We start from the raw sequence: 27568 nt of genomic DNA on the forward strand, positions 1-27568 counted from the left end.
AGACGCCTGCAAGAACAAGTTACCAACACCGAAAAGTGGGCAAGACTTAACCACATCAAAATCAATTAAACAAAAACCGAAGCCATCCTCTTCACCAGGAGAAGACCTATCCTAGAAGAAAGAATAGAAATCAATGGACAACAAATTCCATGGAAGACGTCAGTGAGATATCTGGGGGTCCAACTAGACAATAAAATACTCTTCAAACAGCACGTAGAGGACAAGAAAGCAAGAATAATAAGAGCAATACACGCATTGTACCCACTCCTATCAAGCAAGGAAATGCTCCCAGTCACAAAACTACAAATCTACAAGTCAATAATAGTACCAGCAATGCTCTACGGCTGCTCCTCATGGGGCATAACAAGCAAAACAAACGCCCAAACACTACCAGTCCTTCAAAACCGCTGCCTAAAACTCATCATAAACGTGCCACCCTGGACCAGCACGGACGTCATACACGAAGAACTCGAGATCCCAAGAATTGAGCAACAAATCAGAGACGCAGCAACGAGACTGGCTGAAAAGGTGGCACGACTCAGGCCTAGACTTGAACAACTAAACGAAATTGCAGCCTATGAACCAGCACCATGGCACAAAGTTCGAGTGCCACTAGCAATAATCCGACGGTAGCATGTAGGATAGATGGAAACATCAAGACCGACAGGCTAAACGATTAGAACAAACCAGGTAGATGGAAACATCAAGAAACGGCAGGTCTACTCCAGGATGGAAACATCAAGAGAGATAGGAGCAACGATTAGAAACCTCGACAGAGACAGGACTAATTTTTAACATCTTAAACCAGATTAGAAACACATAACGATAGCATCAAACAACAAGCACTCATTATAAACCACGGGAAATAAGCACAAATAACTACAGGCAGGGAAAAACAAACCTAAACTAAACAACGAGGCAGCCCCAAAAGCCTCAAAAAGTCCAATAACTGAGGTCCTAAAGAGCCAAAAACGTGCTCAAGGAACCTCTAAAGAGAAGGATGGAGACCCCATTATGAAAATAAATGGTGCCCCCAATCAAAAACCCTACCCCGCACACACGAGGGACCAGGCTGCAAACGAGCCAGCACCCTCCGTCGCACAACCCAAAAAAAAAGGGATACACTCAATACTACTGCTTGATTGAGTAGCTCGGGTATGTTTTGACTATGTACCTTTTTAGACTAGTGATCTCATACATAAAATATTCCAGTGACAGCATACAATGTGTCCACTCTGTCACAGTGTGATACTGACGCTCGGAGCCAGTGTTAAGTACAGTGGAATACTGCAGCCATCATATCAGAGCAGGCTGAAATTCACAGCACAAACTACATAGTGGAATGGTTATAGGAAACCCTGAAAGATCTAACCATTATCATTGTCTCTAAATTCATTTATACATACCTTCCAGATTTAGTGATGAGCAGTACATCCAATATACTTGGATGCATACCCTCATTACCATTAATAAAGAGTCTAGTTATGATGCCTGTTTGCCAAAATATGTTACATGATTGGAATTAAATTAAAGGTGTGATCCAGATGGCAGTAGTAGTAGAGTAGTAGTAGTAGTAGTAGTAGTAGTAATGATCTTCAGTCTAAAGGCTGGTTTGATCAGCTCTCCATCCTTTGCAAATCTCTATCTATGAATAACTACTTCAACTTATATCTGCTTGAATCTGCTTATGGTATTCATCTCTTGGCCTCCCTCCAATACTAAATTGGTGATCCCATGACATCTCAGAAAGTGTCCTATTAATCGATCCCTTCTTCTAGTCAGGTTGTGGCAAATTTCTTTCTTCCCGATTCTATTCAGTGCCTCCTTATTAGTTATGTGATCTACCCATCTATTCTTCAGCATTCTGCTGTAGTACTACATTTCAAAAGCTTCTAATCTCTTCTTGTCTAAACTCTTTAACTGTCCATGTTTCACTTCTGTATATAAACATTAAAAGCAACTACAATCTCATGCCAATGAGACATCACAGAATTATAACTAGGTTCAAAAACTTCCCACTTACTGTCCCAACTCAACAGGTCATATTATTGCTTTTAGCTGAAAGTGAGTACAAGTAACTTTCAGTTTTAGGAGTGTATGTAAGAGGGATTTGCCGACTGATGCAGTAGCTACAGAATTTAAGAACAGAGGTTGCACCCGAAATAAATGTCTTTGCTTAAGTCTAAACAATTCATTTGTTGAAACCAATGTGGATTTTTCAAGGGAGGGGAAAGATCTTGTCAATGATGAGGTCTTTACAGACTGAGTGCAAGTTTAAACTGAACATGATTGGGAAGGAAATCCAATGTGTTTATTTCAAAGGAACTACCTGAATATTCACCCTAATTTAGAGATTAAAAAGAAAATCTGAATCTGGATTAATATATGGGGGATTTCAGTCAGTCTCATCCTAAATACAAGTTCAGTGTCTTAACCACTGTGCCACCTGGCTCGTTTTGGAACGAATGGGTCCAAAAGCACATTCATCACTAATTAAGAGATCTAAAATGTTGCTTATAACAATGGCAACAAGGAGGCTATGGTTTTCTGTTGTTTGAAATGTCCCACCACAGTTCTACCCTACTGGTATGTGCTTCATGTGGCAATTGTTAGTACCATATTGTAAAAATGAGACACATGTGTTGCTTAACTTTGAATATTTCCTTTTGCGCCAAGCTGACAGTGATGCCTGCCATCTGATATTCTTGCCAGCGCCAGGAATTTTTTTTCTTTTTAATTACTTGAAGGGAATAACGGTTGTTCATAAACTATCTTTGCAACAAACTTTTATTTGCTTTGCAGGAAAGAAAGCTACACTATTCTTCTGAGCAGCAAAAAAATCACTGAAGTTTACATCTTTGCTCCTTTTTGTCATTATAGTTCTTTACTGGAACAGATTAATCTCTTTAACTGTTTCTATCTGTGAATTTGTTTTGTTTGAAAACACGCATCAAGAATGTCTCAAAAATAATGCTACATATACTTGTGCTTGCAGACATACTGTTGTAATGACATTGCATGAGTGTGATTAATGATACCTTACAATGAATGCTGTGGCTCTAAGTATGCAGTCAACAATTGATGGCAGCCATAGTGATAAAATTTATCATGCACACAACTGTGTATGCAATAGCGAACCATCTAGTCACCTCAGCGCAGGAAGCTGCCCAAATAAGTATCTTACCCATAGGGCCTGACAAATTATTTTATTTAGATTAATATCGCTGAGACCAGAAAAAATATTATGAATCAGGTCATAAGCTTATGAAGTATTTGGATGGATATGAGAATGGGTGGGAATTTCTTGTAAATTAGAAACAAATGCGACAGCAGCTCTTATCTTGAAAAAAGCATTACATGACTACAAAGTGCACAATATACATTAATAACTTGGCAGACATCAGTAGCAGCTCTCCAACACAGTTCACATACAGTGTTGTTAATTATAGAGAGTTGGTACCCCTATAAATCTTCTGTTTAAGCGTAGAAGACTTGAAGGAAATTAAACTCCATGCATTTACTGCCAGTTGGACTCAATATGAGCAAATGTAATGCAGTGAACAAAAGGAGACAAAAAAGGACTTACAGTAGTAGAAGGGTTTTGTGGGCGCACGACAGCAAGGTCTTCAGCGCCCGTTCAGTATCATAGTGAGACGGGTGTCAAGAAAAAAACTCAAGGACTTACATTAAGAACAATATCGGCAACGAATTGTTAATGTCAGCAACAGCAATAATCTCTTCCACAGAGCAATACATCAAATAATCAAATGAATCGAATCTTGTGATAGAAAAAACTATTGAACAGCACTTTTCCGGTCAAATTGTTTTCTCAAGTAGTAGCTTCTGTCCTATCTGTAAAGATCAACCAAAAAGTTTCCATTCGAAGGCCACATTAACCCCTTGCCTACATGTTGGTGCTTATATACCTGAATCAGAGTTGTGCTGGATTGCACATAAGTCACACCAATGACCTCTAACAGTAACGCTTGTATCATTGAGCACTAGTTGTCTGTCCCAGGACCTTGCGAAAGTGAAATGATTGACTATATTAAAAATTTTCATGTCCTAATTTAACAGCACAAGGTGTTGTTATGCTTGATCAATCATATCTGGGCACATCGCAACAAAATCTGTGTGTATTATATGTGCTGCATCCATTAGCTCCTCAATGCAAACGACAAAATTTGACAGATTACACTCGGGTGGCACTCAATTCTGCATACACGCACTGATAGTGGACTTCTATGCAGCAGACAGATCCCTTGGCACCCATGGTCTCCAGAACTGCGTAAGAAGGCAAGCTCCAGCAGATGTGCATGTTGATACTCTTAAGTTTCACTAGTTAAGATTTGGCTGTTCTTCTGACAATAATTACTGTACAGCTACAGCTATGAAGTCTTTGATGGTGGAGCCTTGGGATAAAAAGTTCTTGGAAAACTTCCCACATCAAATTTGGATAAAATTCCAAGCTTTCAATGGCTACCTCCATCACGGTCATAAGGTAGCATGTCAGACTGTTGTGAAACTAGCAAGGCTCCCACTTTTATAAGTACAGGAATTTTGAAAAATTAGCAGTGTCTGAGCATGGCCTGTTAAGTAAAAACAAGCTCATGTTTGAGCACATGAAGATACTGGTCCATGTTTCCAACTATTTGGATTCCGTGATTAGAGAAGCACAGTGGAAATTAGACTTTGTGATAAAAACTTCAATAGAGACAACAGCCATGCACTTAGCAAGGCATGCACTTGATAAAGAAAGAACACAGAGGAAGACTTTTCGTAGTTTAACGCTTAATGTGAGTGGTGATGTGGTAAGAATGCTGGACAGAGAGTGCAAACAATCTATGGACAGAGAGGGTGCCACCTCAATATGCACAATTTCCATGATGTCACAATGACATAATCAAGCCTATCAAATGTCATCCTTTGGGCATAAAAGTGGGAGTGTTGCCAGTTTCACAAGTCAGACATATAGCCTCTGGCAACGATGATGATGGCCATAGTCATTAAAAGCTTTGAGATTTCATCCAAATTTGATGCAGCAAGTTTACCAGTAACGTTTTATCTAACTACTGCTACTGTGCCTCTACAAATTTGCTATGGTTTGCCGTACTGGCCAGATTCTTGTTTACTGTTTACCAATGACTACATCTGGACCTTGTTCTGTGCATTAGACTTTTACTCTGTGCAAACTGTCGTTGCGTATAGTGTTCAATAAACAAAAAATGTACCACATTTCTACAATGGTGATGAGATTGTACAAATCCAAAGTGCTACACAATGGAAAAAATGATATTCAAATTCCTGGTATCAACAAATAGCCTTGTTACAAAAACAGTTCATAGCTCAAGAGAAGTAACACCATCAGCAGATGGCCATGTTAACAGCAACATTTCACAGCACAGTCTGTAACATCCTTGCTGACATCTATGGTTCCAGCATTCCCATCATTTCAAGAAGACGCTGAGGCCTGCCAAAAGTACATGTACCAACAACATACAAACATACATACATAATTTCACTGCTTGCAAGGTAAATAATTCTGATGTACAAAAATAGTTATTTTTGTTGAGCTCACATACATAATTTCACTGCTTGCAAGGTAAATAATTCTGATGTACAAAAATAGTTATTTTTGTCGAGCTCATCTCATGAAGTAGTGTACCTTCTTAGGATACTGAAGCCCGCTGACAATCCCAATAGCTTGTCGTCCTCCAAGGTTAATGAAGTCTTGGAGAGTATTATAGCTGCATAATGAATACTTATGCTATTGTTGTCAAAAATTGCAATAACTCTTACCATGATTAGGTACTTGAGCTTAAAGGATTGAGTCAACTTCACAATTGTGTGTGTGCAAATGGACAATGCAAGCAATTGAATGTTGACTTCCTAATCAAGGACTGGTTTATTAACTACATACCCAAAACAGAAGTAAGTACTTACATGATAAGACTTTTGGAACTATCTTTGGTCAAAATTCTCAAAATTGAACAAAGTTTTGAACTGGCATAAGAGACTAACTCCTCTATAGCTTCCTGCAATACCACGTAAAATATTCCTCTATGCCTTTACACAAGTTTATCACTAATTTCATTTATGCTACTCATCCTCTTTCTTTTGTTTACTGTCAATCTATATTCTGTGTTATATGTGGACTGTTCATTCCATTCAGCAGGTCTTGAATGTAGCAATGTCTACAGCACATCTTATCAATTTCCTTTCACACTAGATTTCAATTCCAGTTCTGAAACTTTCTTTTAATTCCTTCATCACTTCTTTACAATGTAACTTGAACAGTAGAGCAGATATGCTACATCTCTGCCTTATGCCAATTTTAATTTGAGCAATTCTCTCTTGGTCTTCAATCCTTTAGTTCCCTCTTGTTTCTTGTACATATTGCATATTGCCCATCTTGTCCTACAGCTTATACTTATTTTTCTGAGAATTTCAAACAACTTGTGCTGTTTCACATTGTCCAATACTTTTTCTGGGTCTACACATCCTATGGAATTACCTCTTGCCTGCATTGAAACAGAGGATGACACGCGTAAAGCTGAAATACTAAACACCTTTTTCCAAAGCTGTTTCACAGAGGAAGACCGCACTGCAGTTCCTTCTCTAAATCCTCGCACAAACGAAAAAATGGCTGACATCGAAATAAGTGTCCAAGGAATAGAAAAGCAACTGGAATCACTCAATAGAGGAAAGTCCACTGGACCTGACGGGATACCAATTCGATTCTACACAGAGTACGCGAAAGAACTTGCCCCCCTTCTAACAGCCGTGTACCGCAAGTCTCTAGAGGAACGGAGGGTTCCAAATGATTGGAAAAGAGCACAGATAGTCCCAGTCTTCAAGAAGGGTCGTCGAGCAGATGCGCAAAACTATAGACCTATATCTCTTACGTCGATCTCTTGTAGAATTTTAGAACATGTTTTCTGCTCGCGTATCATGTCATTTCTGGAAACCCAGAATCTACTATGTAGGAATCAACATGGATTCCGGAAACAGCGATCGTGTGAGACCCAACTCGTCTTATTTGTTCATGAGACCCAGAAAATATTAGATACAGGCTCCCAGGTAGATGCTATTTTTCTTGACTTCCGGAAGGCGTTCGATACAGTTCCGCACTGTCGCCTGATAAACAAAGTAAGAGCCTACGGAATATCAGACCAGCTGTGTGGCTGGATTGAAGAGTTTTTAGCAAACAGAACACAGCATGTTGTTATCAATGGAGAGACGTCTACAGACGTTAAAGTAACCTCTGGCGTGCCACAGGGGAGTGTTATGGGACCATTGCTTTTCACAATATATATAAATGACTTAGTAGATAGTGTCGGAAGTTCCATGCGGCTTTTCGCGGATGATGCTGTAGTATACAGAGAAGTTGCTGCATTAGAAAATTGTAGCGAAATACAGGAAGATCTGCAGCGGATAGGCACTTGGTGCAGGGAGTGGCAACTGACCCTTAACATAGACAAATGTAATGTATTGCGAATACATAGAAAGAAGGATCCTTTATTGTATGATTATATGATAGCGGAACAAACACTGGTAGCAGTTACTTCTGTAAAATATCTGGGAGTATGCGTACGGAACGATTTGAAGTGGAATGATCATATAAAACTAATTGTTGGTAAGGCGGGTACCAGGTTGAGATTCATTGGGAGAGTCCTTAGAAAATGTAGTCCATCAACAAAGGAGGTGGCTTACAAAACACTCGTTCGACCTATACTTGAGTATTGCTCATCAGTGTGGGATCCGTACCAGGTCGGGTTGGCGGAGGAGATAGAGAAGATCCAAAGAAGAGCGGCGCGTTTCGTCACTGGGTTATTTGGTAACCGTGATAGCGTTACGGAGATGTTTAATAAACTCAAGTGGCAGACTCTGCAAGAGAGGCGCTCTGCATCGCGGTGTAGCTTGCTCGCCAGGTTTCGAGAGGGTGCGTTTCTGGATGAGGTATCGAATATATTGCTTCCCCCTACTTATACTTCCCGAGGAGATCACGAATGTAAAATTAGAGAGATTAGAGCGCGCACGGATGCTTTCAGACAGTCGTTCTTCCCGCGAACCATACGCGACTGGAACAGGAAAGGGAGGTAATGACAGTGGCACGTAAAGTGCCCTCCGCCACACACCGTTGGGTGGCTTGCGGAGTATCAATGTAGATGTAGATGTAGATTATCAAAAAATTCAAAAATGTCTCTCTGGAATCTTTACCTTCCCTAAAATCAAACTGATCATCATTTACTAGCTCCTCAAACTTTCTTTTCCAGTATTCTGTGTATTATTCCTGCCCGTGACTTGAAGACATTACCTATTAAACTAATTACGCAATAGTTTCCTCATTTATCCACCCTTGATATATTCAAAATTGTATGGATAATATTGTTCTGAAAGGTCAATGGTTTGTCTCCTCTCTCATAGATTACAAATGCTAACTTGAATTGTCATTTGGGTGCTATTTCCCCCAACGATTTTAGAAATTCCAATGGAATGCTTTCTGCCCTGCCTGCCTTGTTTGACTGCAGGTCTTCTAAAACTCTGCCAAACTGACTCTAATACTGGATCCCCTATGGCTTCACAATCAACGCTCATTTTTTTTTCTCCTATCGTGTCAGCAAACAAATCCTGTATCCCTGCGCATTGGATACATTATCAAAGTGAAGTAAAGTTCCGATTCACCTACCAGAATGGCATACTGTACATACAGTTATAAGTTAATAACTTGAATGTTCACATATGATGTAAAGTGACAGCTCCCCGAAAAAGCACCGTGGAGTGAAACAGCAAAACGAAATGACCACTAAGTAGTGCCAGTATAAAGTATAGCACAACATTATTTTACGAAGGTTCAAACTTCAATAGTGGTGACTATTTATTTACAACATAAATACAGTAGATACAAGTTTCAGAGTTTTAATGTTATTCAGAGTAGTCACCAGCATTGTGCACAAACCACTGCCAGTGACATGGAAGTCGTAGGATACTCTTAGCAATGCCAGTTGTGTTGATAATATGAGTGGAGTGGTCTCCTGCTCAATGAATCTCTGTAACAATTCTGAAACTGATGCCATGAAGTACTTCCTTCAATTTAAGCATCAAATTGAAGTAACAAGGGTTTAAGTCTGGGGAGTGTGGTGTGCAGTACAGCACTTCCCAGTTCCATCGATCGAACAAATCAGTCACACCCATATTTGCCTGAGCATTTTCCTGCAAAATGATTGGCAGGGTGCATATTTGAGATGCAGTCCACTGTGGTATTATGGAACACACTTTGTGTTCACATACGATGAGTAGTTTGAAGACCACACAACTCCTTTTTAGAAATCTGCATTAATTCCAACAGCTGCAATCATCCAAACCTTTGCTCATCCAAGTCATTCACTATAAGTCTGTACATAACATCACACAAAATGATGGCAAGTTTCTTCAAATCAAGAAACCATATGATACAGTTTCATATGATCACAGAGCACAGAATGTCTGTCTGAACTCATAACCTTCCAGCACACACTACAAAGCATGTTGTAAAAATCATGTAGCAAGTAACACTGATAGCACCTGTGAGACCGTTCACAGAGAAGTGATGTTAGTAGAAACTGCTGCAAAACAAAATATTTGCCCATGATCAGTATTTTGTACAAAGATACAGTACTTCATGCTCAATATATGCAAATTTAGCATATGTATATGAACATGCAAGAAGAGGTTGAATTATTGAACTAAATAATGTGGTAAATCACTAAAGAAAATGAAAAGTTGAAAATTTTTAATTATATCGGCTACAGTAAAATAAAGGTGGAACAGCGTCTTACATCTAGTTAACGAGTCTCACTGAAGGAACATTAAAAAGGAATTTCTATAAATAAGCTTTATTTACAGAACCCATATCTGGCAATTCCTTGAGTACTACTGTTCTGTCTAAGATCCTTGAAAACCATGATTAACAGAACAAAGTGACAAACAAACACTGATTTGTGGTGCGTGTTTCATCAAGTTTCAGAATATAAAGGTTTTTAATATGCAATGTCTTGTAGCTCTAAAATAGTGAAGAAAACATATTTATAATTGTATGCACTAAAGCTGCTAATTGTTTACTGGATGACTAGTTTTGGGCTTTGGCCCATTTTTACAAGCCATGCGTTTTGTGTTTGGGATACACCTGGTGTGGACAGTTTTATTTATGTCATCAGACTTTAGATGTAGCTCAGATCTTCATTATTCAGCATGATCTGTTGTCACATGGATCAGAATCTGTTCTTGTTGGAGTGAATTCCAATGAGAGCAAATTCCCCATCATATGTGCAATACTGTTGTCACATGGATCAGATCTTGTTGGATAATGAATATGTGAACTACATCTAAAGGGTGCTGACATAAACAAAACTGTTGACATCAAGTAGATCCCAAATACAAAATACATGGCTGGTGAAAATGGGCAAAGCCTGACACTGGTCAGCCAAAAGTTACTTAACAGCTTTTATAGTGCTTTGGTAGCCCTGCCAGTGGACATAGCGATGAAGGCAGATGAGCTTGCATGGGTAGAGCAGAGGAATAGTTTGGATACTCGCCATGGAGGGCGCACGCATCATGTTGTATGGGCAGACCCACTGATTGACTGACTGTTTACTTGTGAATGGCAGTCAACAGAGCAGGCCAATGGTCAGAGTTAAACAGCTGCAAACCTCGCCTCATGCTTTGTGCCAACTGTTGTCATGCGTTTAGTCATTAGTTACCTGCACCAGTCGCACGGTGAATATATTGCCATATGCATATTTATGTGGGTTTGGATACTCTTCTCCCCACAGATCAATTTGCATGGCAAGTTCATTCCTCTCACTGGGTTCCTTTCCCTGGTTGTTACAAAGCCACCATCGGCCCACTAAGTACTGTATCTATACCAACCATGTTGAGTGGCAATGCTTTCGTGCCTGCTGCAGATACTAAAAGGGTAAACAATTAAAAATGTCTATCCTTCAATATTTTTCAATATGCTGAATGAAGCACCACAGGAGATATTAAAACAATTTTTGACATGGACAGCACTGCTCATAAAATGTAATTGGTTGGTTGGTTTAAAAGAAGGGCAGAGGGAGCAAACTGCTAGGTCATTTGTTCCTCATTCCGATTAAAATACTTCCACAAGGGTGGGAGTAAAATAATAAAGACGTACAAAACACAGCTGGAAGAAAGGAGAAAACCACAAGAATGACAGAAGGGCAACAAACACTAAAATGGACAAAATCAGAGATGAAAACCACATAGACACGCAAGAAACATGTAGAAGACATCAAAACAAGAGCGCTGATTACCATGGCTGGCTGACTATGAGAATAAAAAGGAGAAGCCAGCCACTCTGAAACACATTAAAACCTCCACCCTAAAAGCACTAGGGTGGAGGACACATGGGGATAAAGGATATGTGCTAAAACTTAGATCAAATGATAAAACCCACCATCACAAATAAAACGTAAAACTAAAGCTGCTGTTGAGGCATTGTCGCCCAACACCGAAGGTAGGGTGCTGGGGAAATTAAAAGTCCGCCGTACAGTAGCTGAAAGTGGGCAGTCCAGCAAGAGGTGGACAACTGTCATTTGTGAGCCACAGCGACACCGAGGTGGGTCCTCACGACGGAGGAGGTATCCATATGTTAGCCACGTATGGCCAATGCCTAGCAAGCAAAGGATAACTGATTCCCTGCAAGAGGACCCCATGGAAGACTTCCACACATTTGTATTCTCCTTAATGACACCCAGTTTGTTCTGCGTACTGTTATGCCATTCTGTCTCCCAAAGTTCAAAAACCCTGCAGCGTAAGACAGAACGCAGCTGAGTTTCAGAGACGCCCATCTCCAGAAGCAGTTTCCACATAGCCTGTTTGGCCGGCCTAATGGTAAGTTCGTTACCTGGGATTCCGACATGTCCTGGGGTCCACACAAACACCATTGAATGATGGGACCGTTCCAGGGCATAGACTGACTCCTGGATGGGCGCTACCAAAGGATGCGGCCTAAGTGTACACCAGATGCTCTGACGCAGAGGCTTGAGCATAGTGCTCAGTAAAGTGAGTCGGTAGATAACACACCATTGATGTTAATGCCAGGGACACCTGTTGGGGTCTGGTACCCAAAAAGATGTCCGATCTTCTTCCAGTCTTAGAAAGGTGACGTATGGCACCCAATGGTCGACACGTACCTCTCCCAACATTCCAGTTTCTGTCATTTTATAACCTGTCAAACACAGGCATGGAGCTGCTTAAAGGCTATTACGTGCTCTAGGGAGGGGTGCCACTTACGTCACTGTAGAGCTTGCTGACGCTCAGTAATTGTCTCAGCAACTTCCGGCGTCCACCAAGGGACCGTCTTTCGCCAGGGGCACCATAAATAATTAGGGATCGCGTTTTCCGCTGCACAAATGATTGTTGTAGTGACCTGCTCAATGACAACATTGATGGCACCATCTGGGGGAGATTCAGCGGTGACAGCAGAGGTGAAGGTTTCTCAGTCTGCCTTGTTCCAAGCCCATCTGGGCTGGCATCTGTGGGCATGGCGCCAGGGGAGTGACAAGAAGATGGGGAAGTGGTTACTACCACAAAGGTCGTCATGTGCTCACCAGTGGATAGGTGGGAGAAGGCCAGGACTGCAAACAGAGAGATCAATGGCCAAATATGTGTCATTTGCCAGACTGAAATGTGTGGGGCCACCTGTATTGAAGAGGCAAAGGTTGAGTTGTGACAGTTAATTTTCGACCTCCCTACCTCGGCCAGTAAGCATGGCGCCACCCCACAAGGGATTACGTCCGTTAAAATATCCCAAAAGTAGGAAATGTTTAGGGAATTGATCAATCAGTGCAGCCAATATGTTCAGGGTTACTGCATCATCTGGAGGAAGACATACATTGCAGACAGTTATTTCCTGCGCCATCCTAATCCTGACAGCTACAGCTTCAAGAGGGGTTCAAAGGGGCACAGGTTCACTACATACCGGGTTCAGGACCCAGACATAAGCTCCACCTGACATTATTATAGTCACTACGGTTCCTATAATATCCCTTATAACCATGGAGGTCATGGGTCCGCATTGCCGGGAACCATGTTTCCTGTAGGACAATGCAGAAAGCAGGTGTAAAGCTTAGCCAGGTGGTGGAAAAAACCATCGCAATTCCACTGGAGGATTACGTGATCGTGAGAGTACAGCATTTATTGTAATTACTGGTTTCAGCAAACTACACTGCCATCATCAGATCACCTTGCAGTACATTTCAGTATATCTGTGATGAACTCCAGAAGATCTGATGATGGTGACGTAGTTAGCTGAAATTGGTCATCACAATAAATGCTGTACAACAGCGATCTTGACTGGTTGAAGTTTTACTTCTGGGAAAATTGAAACACTTGGAGAAAGAAGAAGCAGCTGTAAGAACATCAAGTAGTGAGCAAAGAAGGCAAGGCTAAAAGGTGGAAGGAATATATAGAACGGCTATACACAGGAAACAAACTTGAAGACAGTACTGAGAAATGGAAGAGAAAGCAGATGGAAAGGAGATGGGAGCGCACTGAAAGACATAAGGCGAAACAAGGTCCCTAGAGTAGTAAACATTCTCTCAGAATTATTAAGATCTTTGGGAGAAGTGACCATCTATTCCGTGTAGTATGTAAGATATATGAGACAGCTGAGATACCTTCATACCAATAAAAATACAGGCTGTTCAAAAACAGCTTTGATCTCGTATTTATTTATTCAGTGGAATGGTCGATAGAGACCAAATCTGCCAGGCCTAGCAGAACTTCTGCACACATTACAGAAGCACACCACCATCGTGTCCAACCATCAGACAGTGGTACGGGAGGTCCAAGAAATATGGAAATGTCATGAGGAAAACAAGTTCTAGGCATCTGAGCACAAGTGATGCAGCTGTGGAATGGGTGCAACAGACATTTGTCCGGAGCACAACCAAATCATTCCCTCAAGTCTCTCAACAGTTGCAGCTACCACCAACCACGTTGCACATGATGCTACACAAGAGATGGAAGTTTCATGTCTACAAGGTGCAGTTGTTGCAAGCACTTCAACTTGATGACCAGAGCACTTAAAGCATTTGCAGCTGAGGATCAGAGTATCACCAACAATGCTTCAGACTATCTGAAAAAGGTGACGTTCATGGATGTAACTGGCTTTCATGTGACTGGGAAGGCAAACCAACTCAACATGAGAATCTGGGGGTCTGAGAACCTCCACTTTAGCATGGAAATTGTGTGAAATGGTAAATCCGTGCTGGCTGAAGCCAATATGTGGCCCAGCGGTAGTCACGGTGGTTATCTACTGCTCATAAGTTGGCAACAAGTCAGTTCGCAGAACCATGGGATGATTCTTTGACGTAACCAATGAGAGGGTGTGAAGTGAAGCAATGTACTTCTTGTGACAACATTGAAACCACAGTCTTGTTTGCTGTTTTTTGGGTTATCAGTGAGTTTCAAGAGAAATGTTGTGTGTGATAATGGCTACAAGTACTATAAAGTGGACTGATTCAAGTGATTTAGTTCTGCATAGCAACATAAGCCATTACTGCATGTCTCAAGAATTGATTGCAGAGACACAAAACCGTATCTAATGTGGTGGTGAAATGGCTTCACAATCTATCTGGATGAGCACACCAAGTGTTTCAATGTTTTATAATTAAATCATGGGAGAATTTAGGTGAATCAATGGTTATTAATAACAGAGTCTTTCATTCAATATATTAATAAACGTTGATCCACCTTCCTTCTGCCATGATTTAACTAAAAAAACATTGAACCACTTACTCAGTGTGCTCATGCAGATTGACTGCATAGCAACACATAGCAGAGAAATATTCCACTGGTTTTTTGAATATATCATGGCTTGCAACACTGTCCTTTGTTTGCAGATACTAGCTCACAGTTTAAATAGGAGTGACTCAAGCAAGGAGCTACCATATTTACAGCAATTTTTCACCCTTTATTCGGAATGTATTACTTTGAAGCACGTCGTCTGCCCGCTGCTCTCTCATTGGCTGCCTAACACAAACAGCTGACACAACTTCTTCTGTTCCCATCATACCTGGCCCTATTCTAGGCGTTTACCACTGTGACCTGTTTCATGATTGAGTGGTGGATCTGTTTTTCTTTGCAGAGGAGTAAACTGTTTATCTGGACATGCTGGAACAGTTTGCATTTCCATGGGTTGAATAACTGAAACCTCGCACCATGCTGCAGCAGGATGGTGCCCCTACTCACTGTGCCTCGATCATCAAGAAAGCTTTGGAAACACATTTCCAGGCCACTGGATCAGCAGAGGAGGACTCATTTCCTAGACCCCAAGGTCTTCAGGCACAACCCCACTAGATTTTTTTTTTCTCTTTGGGACTTGGTGAGGGATTCTGTCCACCAGACCCTGAAGGACGACCAGCAGGACTGCAAGCTCAAATTAGAGCAACAATTGTACATGTTAATGAGGCCATGCTAGGAACTGGAATATTGCTCAGATATCCCACGTGCTACAAATGGCACACACACTGAAGTGTGTTAAAAGCTACTAATACTTTGGGTGTGTGTGAACATTATGCCGCAAAGTGCACCTTCCTACTTATCCCCATTTCTGAAATATACATCATCGAAGTTGTAAAGATCATTCAGTAAATATTCTATAACAACTACAATTCCAAAAAAACAGGTTCCAGTATTACTTAATAATCAGTTTAGCACATCATGGTTGCAAAATACTAACTTGAATTATCCACAGAAAGCTGAAAGGACTGGCAGAAAATGGCCTAGAGGAAGATCTGATTAGTTTGCTTTCCAGAGAAATGTATGATGTTACCCAATGACTTGGAAGAGAGATGCAGACTTCAAAAGTTAGGTATAAGAATAATACTAACAAAAGTAAAAAGAAGTGTACTGGAATACAGAAGAAGTGAATGAAGTGAGCAAGTGAGGTTGAAGAAAGTATATCGGGAATTGAGTAGCAAAAAGTAGTAAATGACATGAAACTTAAAAAGCCTTTTCTTATTTACGCAGAAAAATAACTGACACTGACCAAAATAGATAGGATATAAAATACAGACTGACAAAGACAAGAAAATAATTTCTTAAAAAAGAGGAATTTGTTAATGCTGAACATAAACTGAAGTGTTAGGATTCTTTTCTGAAGGTATTTGTCTGGAGAACACAATCTTATGGTTGTAGAACACTGACAATAAGCAGCTGAGACAAGAAGATAATAGAAGCTTTTAAAACGTGGTGCTAAACAAGAATGCCGAAGACTAGATGGGTAGACTGAATAATTAATGAGATGGTACTGAATCAAATCGGGGAGAAAATAAATTTCTGACATAACTTAACTAAAAGAAGGAATTCATTGGTAGGAAACATCCTGAAGCATCAATGAAACATTAATTTGGTAACTGAGTGAAATGTGGGGGCTAAAAATTGTAGAAAAGGATTCGTCTACACAAAGTAGTTTCATATGGATGTAAGACCTAGGTTACAATAATTATTTACAGATGAAGAGACTTGCACAGGATAGACTAGGGTGGAGATCTGCATGAAAGTAGACTTCAGCCTACACACTGAAAGAACAACAACGAGGAAAGGTACCTATTCGCCATATTTAAAAACAAAAAAATGTCATCTAATTCATTTTTTACTGCTGAAGTCAACATTCTACACACTGTAGATCAATGAAAGTGTTATATATCCACTGAAACATCACAGCAGTACCAGATAAATAATAATGAGCAACGACATTCAATGAATGAAGAAACGTAAGAATGTGAGGTCCATAAAATCTATTTGTATGAATTGTAACATTATGGGATTAGGGTCAAAAGCTCAACAATGGTTAATTTCATATCTGGAAAGTAGGAAGCAGGACGTTGTCCTACAGTGTCAATAAACAGTTGGTTGATAAGGGGGAGGGAACCAAATAATCGAGGTTATCAGTCCCATGTGATTAGGTAATGATGGGGAAGGGAGTCAGCCATGCCATTTCAAAGGAACCATCCCGGCATTTGCCTGAAGCGATTTACGGAAATCACTGAAAACCTAAATCAGGATATGGCTGGACGTGAATTTCAACCATCGTCCTCCTGAATGAGAGGCTTTTAAGGGTGTTGCTGGGTTTGTTGTGCTGAGAAATAATAGTTACGAGATAAATTCAATACATTGTGATGCTTCCAAGTTAATTAGAATTGAAGTTAGCTAACCAGATTGTTAGGTGCGCAAATTCAAGCGGCTCGCCAGAGACAGTGTTGCCAAATGTCTCTTGTTTGGTTTCCTAAAACTGAACATGAGAGTATACAAAACTTGGACATGGGATGGTATTAAGGATCGAACGTAAGTCAAAGGCTGAGCACTCTAGTACGTTATAATCTACACTATGCAAACAATTAACAGTAATTGTATCAGGCACACCACTTGAATGTGTGTGCACAACTGTCTGATTGGCTACATTTAATGCCAATTAACTCGGAAATGGCACATGAAATCTATTTTTTTTCTTAATATTTATTTTTCAACATAACCTATTCTGCAACATCATTACATGTTTTAACCAACATGTATGTCAACAATTTGCCACTAAATACAACACAAAAACTGTTCACTTTGCAAATGACAGGTGTTAATGTGAAAGACATGGAATGTAATGTAAATGATGTAGCTAATAGGGTAGTCAGCAACATCAGCGTGTGACTTTAAGCGAACAAATTAACACTTAACTGTAGCAAAACACAATGCATACAGTTGCTTACAATGAACTCTTGTAAAAGTGAAATTCTATTTTCTGAAGTTTGTCAGTCAGTAAAGTTGAACATTTTAAATTCTTTGGACAGATGTTGGAGGGAAGACTTTCTTGGTAGTATCATGTTGAAGAGCTTGTACAGAACCTTCTTCTTCACTATAAGAATGGTCTCAACTGTCTCCGACACTGAAACACAGAGACTTGTTTATTTTGCTTACTTTCACTCTATTATCTTGTATTGTTTTATATTCTGAGGCAACTCTGTGCATTTACCACGAATATTCTTAGCCCAGAAATGAGAGGTCAAACTGATCTGCAATGTCAGTTCATAAACTTCATGAACACCATTGTTCACCTTTTGTGAAATTCTAACACTGCAACCCCTGTACACATATTCTGTCATGGAATTTGTTGTTGACAATATTGACTCATACAGAAAGTAATGCAACACTCACTCAGTGAACACTAGATAGAAAAATAATAAACACTTTGCTAACACTTCCTTAAACATTGCGCAGAAAGGTGTGCTTTATTGAGCAGGTTTCACTTTCATTAAGCTTCCAGCAGAATGGAAAAAACTGAGCAATAAACCACAAGTATTCAAATCCAAGATTAAAAGTTTCCTTCTGGCACACCACTTCTACATTCTGTACAGAAGATCCTCGCAGTAGTTAAGAACTTCTCTCTGAATTGTGTTATTTGTATACACTCTCACAATGTTTTGTTTTATTAGTTCTTTCTTTGTCAATTTTCTAATTAGCATTCTGCAAACTATGCACCGACTTGTGCCATGACCAGCTCACTTTGGTTCACAAGGCCCTATGTAATATGACTGATAGATTAATTAATTAATTATGTGTTAAGATAACATATTATAAGCATTAAAGCTAAGGAAGCTTTGAATTATCAGATAAATAAAACCAATATTTGTGCATAAAAATGCATTCTATTTCTTACTGCAACGAACCTCTACTTCTTCTCAGTATTCAGCTATTAGCACTGTCAAAAGGTTTATGTTGTTTACAATGTTTGTTGTATGATTCCTGTATCACTTGTCCACTGATGACTAGTATTAAATAACCCTATTTATCCATTAACTCTGTACGATGAGTATAAATCCCTACTAACGTGAAGTGACTTGTTAAAGGATATGGAAAGGCGAACCACTGAGGGCATGCAAATGTAGAAATATATTTCAGGAAATATAATCTATTCATAAATGAAAAGAAAACAATATACAGAAAAAAATTCAAGCATACAGAATTGACAATACGCATAATTTTATTCTTACGAATTGGGGTTAAGACCTAGAAGTTGATTGTAATAGGTTCTTGGGAATAGAGAGGGATGAATTACTGAATACGAGAAGCACATTGACAAGATCTACTCAAGAAGTAAGTCCAAACATATTTTTGACAGAGAAAATGTCATATACTGTGAATACAGGATGCTTACTTTAAATGTACTGTAGACACATCTTACCACATATTTTGTTCTGTATACCAATATAGTGAAAAGCAACAGATGTACATTCTAAAAGAATTTCAAAGCTTCAAAAGGTGCAGAAAAAAAAAAAAAAAACAGTTTGGGAATCTTATAAAACTATAGGCCTATTTAAAGAACTCAACATATTAATTGTGCCTAGTTTCTACATCTATGAGATAATTCTCATTTTAATGGCAAACAGTACAGCACCATTCAACAGAGACTTCTGTGAACACAATACAGGAACCAGACAATTAGCATATTTGCAACAAAAGGCTTGAAATAAGACAGAAAGACAACATAAATTAAGTGAGGTTTTTTATACAAAAAACTGCCACCAAGCATTTCCAGTGACATATATAATAGGTGTGTATAGGATGTATTGCAGTGACATGCATGACTTTTCCTTTGCATGCAGTATATTTCTGCATATAGTGTAAATTCTTGAACTGCACACTACATAAATATTGGGCATGTATAAAGAAATACTGCCTTCATATTTTATGAAAATGTAAGCATTGCACACACACTGGACAACAATCATACAATGTAAATTGTGTATGAATGAATAAACAAAATGAAAGGATGTCCGTTTCTCTCTACATGTAATCTGCAATTGTGGGCCCCATCTACTGATTAAGCAGGGGTGACAAACTCCTCGTAACTATGCAAGTGATCTAACGGATACCATGTAGCTACGCGACTCAAATCACTGAATGTGTGGAGATTTCATGAGTGATAAAATTTCATCAGCGACAATTATGCATCATTCTGATACACAGTATGGCAGTGTCAGTAGGAAATGAGCATGCTTTGCATCCTTGAAGTAACTATCTGTGCAATATCTAAAATCACTGAAGCACACCTTAAATAAGGATGGCCCAATATGATTCAAACATAGTTTCTCTTGATGATTAGTCAAATCTTTGCATCACTATCTGCAGAAGGACAATTCACAAGATCATAAGGAAAAAGGTAATTCTACTGCTAGATATTTCCAGCCTGGGGTCTAAAGATTTTTCGATGCCAACAGGTGTTAGGTTCAGAACTTCTAATTTTTATGGCTTTTAAATAGCAGGATTATTGTACATGCATTTTCAAAGTACTGAACAGCCGGGGCAAGTGAGACAAGATTATAGACAATACCAGAAAAATGTGCTGTAGTCGCAGGTGCCTCACAGACAGAACAGTGTGCGTCATTGTTAACTTAATCACAACAGTGATCATACATTAAGTTACAGCATAATCAAACTAGCAAAACATATAACACACACGCTGGAGCTAGGACTAAGGTGCTCCTATGGGATGGAGAAAATTTGTCATGGAAATGCACATTATGAACATCCCTGAGAATACAGAACTAGAAATGAAATCATATGCTGTCCTAGTTCATATTCACCAGAGGAAACAAGCAGACATGTAGCAAACTGCAGAGTGAGGTACACTATATCAGCAATGCCCTTGGGTAACACACCGTTTCAGGCAAGCCTTTTTGCATATGGACGTGAGTATACAATAGTGATGCGTCTACAAGAGTTGAGGGGATGGATGCAGGCGACAAACATAGGCCAACATCATTGTTACCTACATTTTAATTTATTTTTCGTAAAGGCTGTGTAAAATACAGATGTTGTCTTTAAAGAGGTTGCCCCAGAAAAACAATTTTATTCGCAAAGGTCAGAAGTAACACCCAGCCTTTCAGGCAAGGCCTACCTGCGGTACGGTTTTCATCGTGTTTGTAATAGATAGTTACAGTGTCGACTGATATGTGCATCATTATGGCTTCGATTTACGTACAATAAAACAGTTCTGTGCTAAGCATCGATTCAAGGTATTAAATAGGCCTATTCTCTTATCATGTCAACACAGTGTAAAATTGTAAAACGGCACACCAGTATAAAACCTGAAGCTTAACTTACCCTGTCTCTTATCCTGTTAACTATGTTCTTTATATCAAACATTGTTTTTCACAATCTGTACACATCTAACACACCAATCAATTTCAAACACTACAATTGCAAACAAGTGACAGTACACTCCGATCAGAGTCTTTTACAAACATCAGAAATGAGCGCTCAAACCAGTGATCATTAGCTCAGATATATAATTGTCAAAGATGTTACTATTCATATTGTTGCGTACTAATTACAACAACGATAAAAACATGGTTACACAATCCAAATTTTTTTGACGTTTTATGTGCTCCAACTGTCCTCCAAAGACGTCTCTCTCTACTGCCCTCGGCGCAACTTTTGTTCAACAGATTCCAGAATTCGATCAGATTTACTGTTTATCTCTGTGTACTTCTGATAAATATATCACTGAGAGTAGTATCAGTTTTAGTTCCATATCTTACAGAATATAGGACGTGTATATCCATATATTCCTCCCAGCTTGCGTTAATTTCTTTTTGTAAACGTACACTTGTATTTTATTTTGGAATGATGAAATTTATCTAACAATGTCTACAAACCGGCAGTTTTATACGACTTCCGTCATTTTTTTTTCTTTTCATGTGAAACAAGCTGGAATCCACTCTAATCCATGGACATCCTTTCTAAACTAATATAAAATTATTGTTATCTGTCACTCTATGTCTTGGAGTGGTTTTCAACAAAAAACTACCATTAACTTAGGTGAGATTGGTCATACTGATAACTTTGCTTTTCTGTGCGTGATTTTAAATATAATTTTTTCGGGGAAAATCTGAGAGGAACTCTGATTTTCACGCTGTTCCATAAGTTCTAGAACATATGTTGAACATTTTATAGTTGGAACAGTATATCACTTCCAATAGGACCATGTGCAGTAAAGCACTGTGCACTGTGATGTTCAAACCAGCTCTCAGATGAAAGAGTTACCTTTTTTTTTTTTGGAGAAACTATTTAAATTTTTGGAAGTTTCCACTAGAGGTAGCAACAGTCAGCTTGTGTTTTAATATAGAAACGTAATGTTTCACTAATAAATCAATACGTGAGAAAGAAGTGGAAGAGGTAATTTCGCATTTATAATTGGATGACATCTGTCCTGGAATATACGTAAATCGTAAAGACGGGTTCTGTTCTCTTCTAAAGAAGTTACTAGAAAACATTTGGGAAAATGTGAAGCAAAATTGGATTTCAGATTCCATGAAGTGTAGCACATATCTACTTAATAGAGCTACAGAGGAAATGTAGCTATTTTGAAGTAGTTAAGAATCATGGCAAGGCCGTGAATGGAGTATTTAGGAAAGATTCTAACAAAGGAAAGCCAAACAAAACAATAACACTGGACATCCTATGAAAGCAGTAGTCTGGAATTATAGTGATGATTCAACTGAACTTGAAGAAATGGAAATGGGATATAATAATCTGACTGAAATACTCAGTTACGTATAAATTGAAAACTTCATTTATAAAACATCATAATAGAAGGAGGCATTGAAATGAGGTAAATTTATGTATGTTAGATACATGGTACAGAAATTGCCTGCTGATGATATGAAAGGATCTACTACTACCTGTATTGAGAAGTGTAGGATAATCTTGAAAGGGACTGTGAAAGCAGGTTCCTCGGAATATGAATGGAAGAATATAATCAAAAATGAAACACCACTTGTATTGTTAACTTTCTTCAGTATACCAGAATTGAATCCTGTTGTTTCAGTGGGATGTTAATACTGACTGAAAATAATTACCATGGATTTTGTAATAATTGTTCTATTTTCAATGTGATACTTTTTTTGATATAAATAATTTTTAAAATTGTTGGTTTTTCGTTTTGAAGGTAAGTTTCTTTCCATTTTTTGATTTGATTTCTGTGTTTTGGCGAATGAACCTAATTTTTAATATTTTGGTACAAAATATTTCCTTTGAACATACATCTTAGTCTTTAGAGCACTCTTTCATATCAGAAAAGTCATGTAAAAACTGAGAAATCAGAATGTGGGTCAGTCACGAAAAATCTGGGAGAAATTATTTCACAAATTTCAGGCTAAATATTTAACAAAATAGATGAAACTTATTAGGTTTGTAGAAGTATGAGTTCATTTTTGCACACTTTAGACACATGAAATTGAATATTACTCAGTTATATGACAATTTAGGTAACCAATACATAACTAAATTATGAAATAATCCTGAAAAATCGACAAATGCCATTCCTGTTGGTGGTATTTGTCATAGTGGTTACTGTGAATAGAGATCTCATTGAATGATGGATTATAAATTAATCAATTAGTTCTATGTTCCATTTATCCCTATAGCAATACATGTTACTATGAGAAAGATTTTTGGTTAAACATGTTACTTACATGTACTTCATAAAAAATATGGAAATTTAAACAGAGACAGACACAACAGTATGTAGTGATCAACATAATTATTAGATGATGATCATATGGCATTGTTGGCCAGGAGGCCCCATTTGAGGGAGTTCAGCCACTGTATTGCGAGTCCTTTTTAGGTGACGCCACATCAGCAGCTTGCGAGTCAATGATGATAAAAATGATGATGAAGGACACACAACACAAAGTCCCCTACCAGGAATCGAACCGAGGCCCCCTATGCGGTAGGCAGTAACACTACACTACTGAGGCGGACACAATAGAAACAATAGTAAGATGCCACTTTTTGAGCAAGAAAAGACAAACAATATCTCTAAACGTTGTGCTATTGTAAAAATTTCCAGAAAATTTCTATGGTAAGTCTTGTGCGGACATAGAATATACGAATGCCTTAACATTACTGTATCACAATGTACAAGCCTTAAGTAGCACATCTGCATATTGAATAACTGTTGAAGTTCAGGCAGGGCATATACACTGAAGCGCAAAAGAAACTGGTATAGGTTTACATATTCAAATACAGATATGTAAACAGGCAGAATACAGCACTGCTGTCAGCAATGCCTATGTAAGACAGCTAGTGTCTGGAGCAGTTGTTTGATCGATTACTGCTGGTACAATGGCAGGTTATAACGATTTAAGTGAGTCTGAACATGGTGTTAAAGTCAGCACATGAGCGATGGAATACAGCATCTCTGAGGTAGTGATGAAGTGAGGATATTCTGGTATTACCATTTCATGAGTGTACTGTGAATATCAGGAATCCGGTAAAACATCAAATCTCCAACATCGCTGGGGCTGGAAAAAGATCCTGCAAGAACAACACCAATGACGACTGAAGACAATCGTTCTATGTGACAGAAGTGCAACCCTTCCGCAAATTGCTGCAGATTTCAATGCTGGACCATCAACAAGTGTCGGTGTGCCAACCATTCAACGAAACATAATCAATATGGGTTTTTGGCCCATTTGTATACCCTTGATGACAGAACGACACAAAGCTTTACGCCTCACCTGGGTCCATCAACACCAATATTGGACTGTTGATGACTGGAAACATGTTGCCTGGTTGGACGAGTCTCGTTTCAAATTGTGTCGAGTAGATGGACATGTACGGGTGTGGAGACAACCTCATGAATCCATGGACCCTGCATGTCAGCTGGGGACTTTTCAAGTCAGTAGAGGTTTTGTTATAGTGTGGGGCGTGAGCAGTTTGAGTGATATGGGACTCCCAATATGTTCAAAATGGTTCAAATGGCTCTGAGCACTATGGGACTCAACTTCTGAGGTTATTAGTCCCCTAGAACGTAGAACTAGTTAAACCTAACTAACCTAAGGACATCACACACATCCATGCCCGAGGCAGGATTCGAACCTGCGACCGTAGCGGTCTCGCGGTTCCAAACTGCAGCAGCTAGAACCGAACGGCCACTTCGGCCGGCTTCCCGATATGTCTAGATATACTCTGACAGGTGACACATACATAAGCATCCTGTCTGATCACCTGCATCCATTCTTTCCCATTGTGAATTTCGAGAGACTTAGGCAATTCCAGCAGGATAATGTGACACCCCACACGTCCAGAATTACTGCGGAGTGGCTCCAGGAACATTCTTCTGAATTTAAACACTTCTGATGGCCATCAAACTCCCAAGACATGAACATTATTGAGCATATCTGGGATGCCTTGGAACACTATGTTCAGATGAGATCTCCACTCTCTCGTACTCTTCTGAATGTATGGATAGCCCTGCATGATTCATGGTGTCAGTTCTTTGCAGCACTATTTCAGACATTAGTCAAGTCCATGCCATGTCGTGTTGCGGCACTTCTGCATCCTCACGGGGTCCCTACATGATATTAGGCAGGTGTACCAGTTTCTTTGGCTCTTCAGAGTTTATGTCCTAGGGAACAAATAACTCTCAAAAGAATGGACTGTCTAGGCAAAATTGTGAATATCATACGTGAATTAACAGAAAAGGAAACCATTTTTGTTTTAATATACAGAACATTTTTCAGCAATATTTTGTTTATACAAAAATAAACGTTTTTAATGTACTTTGAGGACCAATGGAAATATATGACAGCGCTTAGTATCTTCAATGTCAGTCACAGATGTGCATAAAGTATATAAAAATCCTATGTTTTCTGTGTGAATTACCAGGAAGAAACTATTTTTGTCAGTACACGAAAAAAAGCAATAAGACATATTTCTTTGTATTTAGAAATTCTCATAGGGCTTTTTGAAGAAACTTTCAGATTGACCAAAGCGATTGTAATGAAGGAAATCAACCAGTTAATATATTAATCTCGCAGGAGCAGTTATATCCACTCTACATGAGACTATTGAAATGGAAAAACGAGTGAAACAGCGATTAATCAGAAATTTATGGACAGTCTTATACATAAGTACTACAGTAAATGACATAATATAGTTTCTCAGCTCATAAAGTGACTATACAAGTTCTAAAAATGTGTTTAAAAAGAACTGTTGATCACTGTTAATAATCATTTTCTAAATGTTGTGGATATAGTAGGATCCAGGTGTTCATTAGAAGATGCTAGGCTGTTAATGGAAGAGGCCATACCTATGCAATTTGATACAATTGAAATCTCACCCACTTCTCCCTCTGAAATTAGGAAAATAATAAACTTGCTTAAAAGCAAAAACTCACATGGAATTGATGGTATTTCCAGCAAAATACTAAAAGCTTGTTCTCAACAGATAAGTAAGATTCTCAGCCACCTGTGTAATAGCTCTCTGGAACAGGGCATTTTCCCCGATAGACTGAAATATGCTATTGTTATACCTTTGCATAAAAAAGGGGATAGATCTGATGTCAACAATTACCGTCCAATCTCCCTTCTAACAGCTTTATCCAAAATTTTTGAGAAAGTAATGTATTCAAGAGTAGCTTCACATATCTGTAAAAATGAAGTACTAACAAAATGTCAGTTTGGTTTCCAGAAAGGTTTTTCAACAGAAAATGCCACATATGCTTTCACCAATCACATTTTGAATGATCTGAATAACCGAACACCACCCATTGGGATTTTTTTTATCTCTCAAAGGCGTTTGATTGTGTAAATCATGAAATTCTGCTAAACAAGCTCAAGTATTGTGGCACAAGTGGGACAGTGCACAAATGGTTTAATTCGTACCTAACTGGAAGAGGGCAGAAAGTTGAAATGAACAGTTCTCATAATATGCAAAGATCAGCACATTCCTCAAACTGGGAAAGTATCAAGAATGGGGTTCCACAAGGGTCGTTCTTGGGTCCTTTGTTGTTCTTAATATATATTAATGACTTGCCATTCTATATTCATGAAGAGGCAAAGTTAGTTCTCTTTGCTGATGATACAAGTATAGTAATCAAAGCTGAAAAACAAGAATTAACTGATGAAATTGTCAATAATGTGGTTCCTTGTAAACAGACACTCACTGAATTTTGATAAGACACAGTGCATACAGTTCCGTACAGTAAATGGTATGACGCCATTAATAAATATAGACCTTAATCAGAAGCACATAGCTTAGGTAGAATATTCAAAATTGGAAGAAACACATTGATGATCTGCTGAAACGTTTCAGTTCAGCTACTTATGCAATAAGGGTCATTGCAAATTTTGGTGATAAACATCTTAGTAAATTAGCTTACTACCCCTATTTTCACTCATTGCTTGCATATGGCATCATATTTTGGGGTAATTCATCACTGAGGAATAAAGTATTTATTGCACAAAAGCGTGTAATCAGAATAATAGCTGGAGTCCACCTAAGATCATCCTGCAGACATTTATTTAAGGATCTAGGGATACTCACAGTAGCTTATCAGTATATATACTCTCTTATGAAATTTGTTATTAACAATCAAACCCAATTCAAAAGTAGTAGCAGTGTGTGTAACTACAATACTAGGAGAAAGGAAGATCTTCACTATTCAAGATTAAATCTAACTTTGGCACAGAAAGGGGTGAATTATACTGCCACTAAAGTC

The 27568-nt window shown here is 38.8% G+C and overlaps 1 protein-coding gene across 1 annotated transcript in view; it reads right to left on the reverse strand.

Moving 5' to 3' along the window:
* LOC124555732 (early endosome antigen 1-like) overlaps nt 1–21436 on the reverse strand; it is a 207129-nt gene extending 185693 nt beyond the window's left edge. Inside the window, exon 1 of the mRNA XM_047129754.1 lies at nt 21166–21436. Coding sequence (XP_046985710.1) covers nt 21166–21207 — 42 coding nt within the window. The 5' untranslated portion in view covers nt 21208–21436. The remainder of the gene's footprint in view (nt 1–21165) is intronic.
* Between the last annotated feature and the right edge of the window lie 6132 nt (nt 21437–27568).

The sequence above is a fragment of the Schistocerca americana genome, chromosome X, assembly GCF_021461395.2.
Source record: "Schistocerca americana isolate TAMUIC-IGC-003095 chromosome X, iqSchAmer2.1, whole genome shotgun sequence".
NCBI lineage: Eukaryota > Metazoa > Arthropoda > Insecta > Orthoptera > Acrididae > Schistocerca > Schistocerca americana.